The 9,938-nt window shown below is 30.4% G+C and overlaps 2 protein-coding genes across 15 annotated transcripts in view; one reads left to right on the top strand and one right to left on the bottom strand.

The window, feature by feature from the left end:
* Positions 1-705: 705 nt before the first annotated feature.
* Positions 706-4,990, top strand: LOC131855208 (androgen-dependent TFPI-regulating protein-like). The gene is made up of 5 exons (XM_059206451.1): positions 706-715; positions 1,188-1,399; positions 2,293-2,430; positions 3,900-4,120; positions 4,798-4,990. The coding sequence occupies exons 1-5, from the start codon at positions 706-708 to the stop codon at positions 4,988-4,990; spliced, it is 774 nt and encodes a 257-aa protein (XP_059062434.1).
* Positions 4,991-7,012: 2,022 nt separating this feature from the next.
* Positions 7,013-9,938, bottom strand: part of LOC131855378 (probable nuclear hormone receptor HR3) — a 124,292-nt gene continuing 121,366 nt past the window's right edge. For 8 of the 14 annotated variants that reach the window (XM_059206640.1, XM_059206644.1, XM_059206637.1 and 5 more), the window contains one exon: positions 7,019-9,825. In XM_059206640.1, coding sequence (XP_059062623.1) covers positions 9,699-9,825 — 127 coding nt within the window. In that variant the 3' untranslated portion in view covers positions 7,019-9,698. Of the gene's footprint in view, positions 9,826-9,938 lie in introns of all 14 variants that reach the window. The other 6 variants (XM_059206645.1, XM_059206648.1, XM_059206646.1 and 3 more) reach the window with 3 other exon arrangements.

Here is a 9,938-nt window from a genome sequence, read left to right as displayed (position 1 = left end):
AATCATTTATTCATGTAGGACATTTTAGCCGCTTATGAACGTCAAATTTTTACATTATAATTTTATTTTTTTCCCTACCGTCCAGTTCGGTATATAGATCCAATTGAGAAGAACTGGCAAGAAACTCAATTGAATTACTTTTTTTTTTTAAAGCCAGTTTATTTACAATGTATATTTATATAGGTAATAGTATTTTTATTTAATTTAATTAATTAATATGATACGGTGACTCTGCTTGAGCTAATGGGGCACCAGGATTTTTTAAGGATGATAATGGGATGGTGCACCCACCTGCGCTAACAGTATACTGTATACAGTATACAGTATACAGAAGGGGATTGTTAGTAATGTGGTTGACCTCCACGCGGTTCCCCCTGGAAACCATCGTGACAAATTCACTAAGAATATAACTGGCTAACTGACTTGACCTGATGCTCATCTTATCATCCTCCACTGGTGCCCCGCCAGCGTAAACCGTTAGCGCAGGCGGGTGCACTATTCCATTATCATCCATAAAAAAAAAACTATGGCTAACGTGCTGGCGAGGCATCAGTGGAGGATGATAAAATGAGTATGAGGTCAGGTCAGGTAGTCTATCGTGGCAAATTCATCAGGTTTTTAACATAATGGTTTCAAGGAGGTAAACCTAACATGGTACATTGGTTGCAATGAGATTATTAATCTACATTACTAACAATCCTGAGCATGAAGACAGGTGAATTAGGCTATCGCAGTTGGCGATAGAATACTATATATTGACGACTTCAATAGTCTAACAATTTAGCACACCGCTTTGCGTCCGATGGATGCGGGTTCGATTCCTCTCAAGGTGCAAAAATTTATATTCATGAGTATGATTATATGTATCGGTTTGGGTATTTTCTACGTATATTATGTATGTATTTACAAAACAAAGTTTTCTAAGTATTTGTATCAGTTGTCTAGTACTTATAACACTAGTTCTCCTTAGCTTAGGTCTAGATGGCGCCGTGTTAATTGTCCAGAGTTATTACTATTAACACATACATATATAACATACATAGAAATTACCCAAACCGTTACAAACAACCATACTCATGAATACAAATGTTTGTACCGTACGTACAAATCGAACCCGCGACAGTTGGAAGGACAGCGGTGTGCTACACCACTAGACCAGCGAGGCCGTCATCATTATTATTATTTAGACACCAAATCGTGTTACTTACTTTACCTATTATTTTCTAGTACAATGGACAAATTCATATATTACCGTCTAATTGGATATCTGGTGACGCTGTGTACCCATCTCACGAACCTGGCCGTGGTGACGTCACGGCTCCAACAAAAACTACCCTCAAATCCGGAACTCACCATATTCCTGAACCTGCAGTATAGATACCTCACGATATGGACAACGGTATGTAACATATTAGTTTTTTTATTCATGTAAATGGAGTGACAATGTGGGACATAGTGTGACAAAGAGTTGAGAAGGCACCTTTTTTTAAGAGGAGAAATGTTCAAGATTCAATAAATATATTTTACTCATATAGGTCTCTCACAGACTCATATGATATGTCCAATCTACCATCAGTGCGGAATGAATTCGAGATGAGAAGAACTGATAAGAATCTCAGCTCGTATTATTTTCAATAAATGTACATGTTTACAATAATACAGATTATTTTTTTAATTCAAATTTGGGAGAAGAGAACCGTTCAATACAGAACTTTGATGTAGGGGTGCTGGCGGATACTGTGGGGCTCTTACCCACCAAAACCCCCCGATGTTCCCACCTTTTAACCCCTCCGATCGATCCCCCGCCCAATTCAAACGGAGATCGAAATTATGACGTCCTGAGCCGAGGTTCGAATCCCTAGCGGTGCCTAGTTGAAATGTGTGAATACAGACTACCAACTAACTTTACACTGCGAGGTAAATTTTGTAATATCAATTTTACTCACAACAGTTATGTTACGAACCCGGCTTCGCTCAGGTGCGCTATGTAACTTTGTGAGTTCTGTATATATTAACATAATATACAATAAGACCGCCTTTTCGCCTATATTATTTCTATTTATATATTAATCTTAATAATATTATAAACGAGAAAGTTTGTGAATATGGCTGTTTGATACTCTTTCACGCAAAAACTACTAAACGGATTTTGATGAAAGTTTGCAGTAATATAGATAACATATAGGCTATATTTTTTATTCAAATTTAACACGGGTGAAACCGCGGTCACAACTAGTTCTTTATAATTTACTTCTGGTGCAATAAAGAGTTAATAAGAAATTCGTTCAACAGGTCTTTCAGGTGATTTACGCCATTATGGGACTAGTTTGTGATACCCTCATTATAATTGGGAAGAAATCGCCTACGATCACAACTATTAGAGATGCTAGCTACAAATATTTCTCAGCAATTGTGTTACCATTCGCTGTGGTAAGAAAATTTTTTCTATGTAACTGGAATGGTAAATAAGGTCACGGTCCACCTTTTGATAAATAAAAATAGAAATATTTTTTATTGAAATAAACTAAATATAAGCACTTTGGATAGTCATATTTTTATATTCTACCACTCAATCGGAACGCAGACTCATCACAAGACGAATGACCAAGAAACTTACGTGTTGCTCTTTTAAATATATGTCGTTCTCAGTGAATACACATTAACAAGGATTAGGCATGCCATAAGATAAATAGAATATACATTATTTGTAACATACATGTATGAAAATGCATAAACAATATATTAAAGAACACATGTATAGTTACAATAAGGCAGCCTTATTGCTGAAACCGTTATTACAAGGCAACCTTGGGGAAACGGATTTAAATGTCCATAATCTACATAGAAACTGCTACGCAGCTATACATTTTAGCATTATTATAATAAACCAAAGCAAGAGACGTAGAAAGGCACTCTATATTATATCTTCATAATTCTTGGGCAATCTATCCATTGTGAATGTCAGAGATGTGTCATCATTATTGTTATTATATTTTATTTTTATATTATACTAGCTGTCCCGGCAAACGTTGTTTTGCCATATAAATTAATAACGCTATAAAAAAAATAGGGGTTGATGATAGAAGGGTGAAAATTTAGGATTGTATGTATTTTTGTATGTTGTATCATAAAAAAATAGAAACTAAAATTTTTGTCTAAAAAATACTACTGGGGTGGACTACCCCTAACATTTAGGGGGATGAAAAATAGATGTTGGCCGATTCTCAGACCTACTCAATACGCTCACAAAATTTCATGAGAATCGGTCAAGCCGTTTCGCAGGAGTATGGGAACGAAAACTGTGACACGAGAATTTTATATATAAGATTTGTTTAATTCACAAATAATAAATGATGATTTTAGTAAGACTGTGGTACGTTTTTAATGTCATTATAGCTGTTGTGTAATGTTCCGTTGCGTTGCCTGCAAAGTTCATATTAAAAAAGTAAAAATTATGGCGCCAAAATGCTGACACATATTGTGTTATTGTATATATATATATACTAATATCATAAACACGAATGTTTGTGTGTATAGATAGATGGATGTTTGTTAATCTTTCACGCAATGTTGTGTATAAACTGTATGACTTTACAGTAATATAAATTTCACGCGCGTGAATCATCGGGCACAGCTAGTTCAAATTCAAATTCAAATTCAAAATATCTTTATTCATGTAGGTCTATTACAGACTCTTATGATATGTCAAATCTACCGTCAGTTCGGAATGATATCGAGATGAGAAGAACTGACAAGAAACTCAGCTCGTAATTTTTTGTCAAATAATAGTGGAACATGTATATGATAAATACAGTTATTATAATTCAAATTTGGGAGAATAGAGTGACCACCAGCAAATGCTAGTATATATGTAATAACACATGTAACTTTTATTTCAGCTCGTGTTTACACTCTTCTGGCCTATATATTTCTATGACAAGCCACTGGTATTTCCACCCAAAAGCAACATGGTAATATGCCCTACATCCAACATTGTGTTCCATGCATTTATACTACCCGTTGTTGTATGGGAGTTGGTGTTTCAGCCGAAGAAAATTTATGTATCACACACACACAGCTGTGTTTACATATTACTTATGTATGTGATATATAATACTTCGTAAGTATATTTGTATTATTCATATTTAGAAATAGTACTTTTTAACTTTCGTGTTTAATATATATTATTTATATTTTAAACCGGGTCTTAACACGAATCATTTTATAGCAAATAAAGATTTTACCTCTCTCGACTTTTCGACTAGGTTGCACTAGCCATGGTCACGAGCTGACTGGAGTAAGAGTAATGTCGAGAGAGGTAAATACCTTTATTTGCCATAAAATTATTCGTGTTAAGACCCGATTAATAATATAAATAATATTTAGAAATAGTTTGACGGCTCGTGGTCTAGCCGTTTAGCAGATCGATGGTCGCAGGTTCTTTTCCTCGCACGCAATTTTATTTCATTACGAAGATATCAATATTTCTTTTCACAAATAAACACATTTAAAATATATATAGACATGGTAATGGTGAAATATTTGTTTCTTTAAACGATAATTAGGTGCGAACTTTTGTATTTATGAGTACGATTGTTTGTATCGGTCTGTGTGTTTTATTATATATGTATTTACAAACGAAATGTATGTTATATGTCTATGTATTTGTATCAGTTGTCTAGTACCCATAACGCAAGTTCCGATTACTATTACTAGATGGCGCTGTGTAAATTGTCCAAGGTTATTATTATTATTTGACTTTTCACCTACTATATATTGATATTGAATTCATTTCAGGTTGTTTTACACTCGCTATGGAGATTATGGGGTCTGGCCGTACCTTATACTCAAAGTTCTGGAAGGTACCATATTTTTTCCCTTATTCTTCATTTTCATATTATTCGTACTCTATACGAGTTACTTCACTCAATCTCATCTCAAATCTAAAGTTTGGGAGTACAGAGAGAAGATTTATATAAAGGAACACTAATAGTCATATAATTTAATGTCACCATACTCGGAACGCCTCTTACTACCAGATTATTATTTAAATAGTTGTATAGTTTCTAATTATAAGTTATATAGAAAATGTACATAACATTACTCGAATGAAAATCGATTTAAAATACCAAAATATAATAAATAATATAAATTAATTAAATACAGTAAATTTATTGAGGATATTGTTTTATTTTCCCATAATATAAGATTTATTAAAATAGGATATATATATAATTTTTAAGTTTTATGTTTTTTTTCCCCTAATATAGGATTAATAAATAGCATTTTTTTGTATATAGGATATATATTGATCAATTTGAAAGTGGGATATGCCAAGACTATCTACAGTCTAGGCATATCCTGTCTTTAGGATATCCTATACCAAGGTTAAATGACCACTTCGTTAGCTGTCTGAAGAAAATATGGGATGAAATAGATAAGAACAATACTGGTTGACTGTAAAAACTTGGCAGCGTGAATACCTCCTCACCTATTCCAACCACCAACCAGCTTGTATTATAAACTGTCTAGTTTGTGGGGTGCAGATTTGATAATTAAATTACAGAATAAAAGACATGACATCTTAGTCCTCTGGAATGCCTAAAACCCTTGCGTTGGCAACGCATGAGTGGTATCGCGACGTGTGAGGGTCTATTATATTTGTATATTTATTGCCACATTCACATTCCTCCCTCTAATACTTACTCCGATATGTCCCTCGATTGTAGGGTTGTGTATATGTAATTTTTAAGGTTATTTTAAAAATAAAACACGCCCTCTTGCAAGTGATTCGAGAATAATAAAACAATAACATTTATTAGCTATTGGATATAAACCAACACCACCTCCAATCTACTTTAGGTACAATGTTTTGTATTGAGTTCATAAATCAACAAAGCTTACATACAGGTTGATAGAAAACCGACTATATTTATCAGGTTACTACATATAAAAAAAATCAAGATATTAAATATAACGTTCATATATTTACTAGTGTACCAATTTTCCATCAACATGTACATACAAAATATGTATTTATATATTCGACTTTCTTTACATAGATATATTTGTTACTCTTCTCAATATGTCTCAGGTAATGGTGTAAAAATATTAATATTTCGTCAACAAAGCAATACTTTCATTATATACTTAAATCATCTTATAGAAAACAAGGTACATTTTTTACTATTATTAATGATTGTGACACCGTTAGGCACCTTTGTACAAAATAGAAAGCTCTTCACAAACGATATCGTTAAATGAAATCCCTAATAGAACCAATATAAATGGACCTATATATAAAACACACTAACACTCAAACAATTTACCGATTATTCCCGTGAAATTTCACGCTTGCGTTTTCGAAAATACTTTATAATCTAACCATTATGTGTCCAAATCTATATAATTAGTTTTAGTGGAAATTTAGCAAAACATAGTACAAAAGTTTTAGAAATACCTACTAAAACTACCCAGCAATTAAAATGTTTACCCTATATCTATCACTATCGCACTGACACCCTTCGTACGTGCGCGAAAGAGAGACGTTATGCATCTCGTTTCGTTTTCAAATTGTCTGCACCAATCAAAGTCTACGTTACATGAAATAGAGAATGGACACGGCCTGTAAGTGACAATAGGCTTCGTATATTCGAAATCCGTAAAGGATTTGTTTCTATATTTTTTCAAAGAAAAAACAATTTTTGAAAATAGATTTCTAGATATCGAACTCGTATCGAAACATAACTAGTCAATTTATGTCTGAACTCATTTATATTTCATTTATATATATTTTTGAAAATGGAATTGTAGTGTAATGGTATTATATTATATAATAATATGAAACATATTCATTTCTTCTGTTACATTTATTTATATAGTAAGTAGATTTATATAATCTTATATATATAAGTAATGTTTTGTACTTTACCTACTGTATAGCCATAAATTTATAAAATTAAACTTTTACGAACTTTTTAAATAAAAGAACACTAGTCGAAAGTATCTACCAAAATAATTTATTTATTAAACAAATATTTTATTTTGTTTTAAATTCCTTATTTCAGAATCTCTTGGAAGGAAACATATATCATATTGACAAATACTGTCTCTTTATATAAGTATAGAATGTTACCCTTTGTTTTGTACAATTTCTAATACTGTACAAAACGAATATAAAATATTAATAATTTCAAGGACAAGTGGAATTAATTTGAGGGAGTTGCATTATTAAGCAAAAATATTAAATTTTATATCTAAGAGTATAAGATCATAATGAGTTCAGACTTAATAACTAGTGCTGATAACGAGATACTATATTTTATTGTGTTATTAATGATTTTAGCCGAATTTTCAGTCTTAGTGCTCTAGAACGTTTATTTATCAAGTATAAAGTAAATATTTAATGGGAAATATCCAATCAATACAAATAAAAATATGTTCATGTATAGTACTAATAATATAATTCGGTATATAATATAATGTATAAACAAATAACTCTTTGTATAATGTATAATATAGTATATATGATCAACAGTGGTGTAGACGAAAAACTGATGACTGATAAATAATGTAATTCTTCGTATATCTTAAGGTACGTTTTAAATTAATTTTGTATTGAAAAAATTGGACAAATCCCATTATTAAGCTAAATAAATACTTCGCTAATTCGTCTAATGTGCGCCTATAATCTTATATTTAAAATAAAATGGTTTAAATGTCGCTCAGTGGAAAAGTTACATTCATTAAAATCACTTGAATATACGTTTTATATATTTTTTTTCATAACAATATCAATAAAACAATGGGACTATATATTTGTAGATATATATACTGTGTTTAAAAATAATATATTGAATCACCCGTATATTTTTATACTATTATGTATCTCACTATTTATGTATGATTATAACTATATTAAATATTCTTGTAAATAAAAAAATATGGTGCTCAAATAGAGGAAATAAAAAAATAATAATATATACGATAAGGAACGCATTAAAAATGAAAAAAAAATAAAACCAAAAAGAAATAGACAATAACAGATTGCTTTATTTAACAAAAAATATATAATATATAGAAAGACAAAAAACAACACTTTCACAAGATCGTTCAAGACGCGACATCCCGGCAGGTCATTGTGGAAAATTTGTTTTTCACTTTTTTTTTAATAGAATGTAAAATTAAAATTAACCCATTGAACCTTATAATGATATTTAATATAAAATACATATGATTAATAACTATTTACAAAATACGAGTTAAGATTTATACTTTTTTTTAATATTAATATAAACCAGTCTATAGTAAAAGGCTATTCGACAAAACTTAGCGTAATTGTTAGAAAAATTGATGGTTAATAATTCTAATAGACGTAGCAGGCAATTTTAATATAAAAAAAATTAAGAGGGATCTTCTAATAATCAAACATTCGTCCGTGATACGTACATAAAAGAGCGTAAAGCTTAAAAACTGTAAATAATATTATTTACGTATTATTAAAATATATATATATATTATTGTAAAAAATGTACTTCAATAATCAGTTATAGAATTATTATTATGCATTGTTGTGGCATAACATCTCGTGTATTATGCAATAAAATTGTGAATAAATTCCGAACATGGCACCAAAGCGAAGAACGTGCAAAAAAATGAGATCAAATTTATTCTAAGAAAAAATGTAAATTGCCTGCTAAAACAGTATACAAAATGAATTTGATCGGTACAAATTTGATTGTTTATATATCTTTTATTATTATAATAATAATAATATAATGTTCGACTGCAATTTTGTTCAATGCACCGTACAATAATACGTTATAATCCATCTTATTATTAGGTTATATTACGTTATTATATCTTCAAGTTTTTCATCGCTTTACTTGTTCAAGCCAACGAAAAATAAAATATATAATTAAATGGGCAGTATTGTGTATCCTATATTACAACTTATATTATCTATGTTGAAGAGAAAAAAACATCAATAATAATAATCATTTGAAATAAATAACAAATTACAATATTCTTTAAAAAAAAATTGTTAAAAAATAATTAAGGACTAATAATTACAGTTCTGTTTAGAAAAAAAAACTGTAGTGTGATCATTACGACTCTATATCGTTATAACTTCTTTATTCATTTCTTAATAAAAACTCTATTACTATTATTATTTTTATATATAATTCTTACTTTCTCATAAAAGTTACACATTTATGATAATTATATTACGATACGTCTCTATATACAAACACACAACAAAACATATATGCATTATTATGTATTTATATAAAGCTCACAAAATCAGGTTTCATATATTCCCATAATCTACATTTTGTTATGAAAAATAAAACCACAACAAAAAATATAATACCATCTGACATTACACGTGAACTGTGGACACCTAAAATGTTCCTAGATTCAAAATTAAATAAACATTTAAATATTAATATTGTACGTACGTACCTATACGTAAAATATCATTATAACAGTCTCAAAGTACATACATACAATTATAAATAGGTTAACAAATAACGTTTTAGGTGTCCACAGTTCAAAGGAATCAAATAAAAAATACATAGCTGTCAAGTCTTTAAACAAAGGTCGGCCTCACTGCTGCCCTCTCCAGATTTTGTAGGCAAAAATGAGATCGTACTAACCCCAACAAAGGATATAACCCATGGAATAATTTGGCGAAATTATCCGTGTGTATAATCTAGTACACTGTCTAAGGAGAACAGTTCTTTGTAGAGTGCTGGGAATACATGGTGTGGATGTGCCGCTTTGAAGCGGCATAACGCCTCCAAATGCATGAGCGAAAGTTCTCTGTAACAAAATATATGTAATTACATATAACTTCAGAATACTATAGACTCATATGTAAAATTAGAATTATTCACGGTCGGTAAAATATGTCTAATTTAAATGAAAATAAATGG

Source organism: Achroia grisella, unplaced genomic scaffold, assembly GCF_030625045.1.
Source record: "Achroia grisella isolate CSIRO2021 unplaced genomic scaffold, CSIRO_AGI_Agris_v1 utg1360, whole genome shotgun sequence".
Classification (NCBI taxonomy): Eukaryota; Metazoa; Arthropoda; class Insecta; order Lepidoptera; family Pyralidae; genus Achroia; species Achroia grisella.
The sequence above is the reverse complement of the archived record's forward strand: the minus strand, read 5'-3'. Positions and strand labels throughout refer to the sequence as shown.

What these genes read in the sequence shown, in the direction of transcription:
- LOC131855208 (XM_059206451.1), top strand. An exon ending in TTGTGTTACCATTCGCTGTG is followed by an intron (nt 2,431 to 3,899) that starts GTAAGAAAATTT and finishes CTTTTATTTCAG; the next exon opens with CTCGTGTTTACACTCTTCTG. An exon ending in TATGTGATATATAATACTTC is followed by an intron (nt 4,121 to 4,797) that starts GTAAGTATATTT and finishes AATTCATTTCAG; the next exon opens with GTTGTTTTACACTCGCTATG.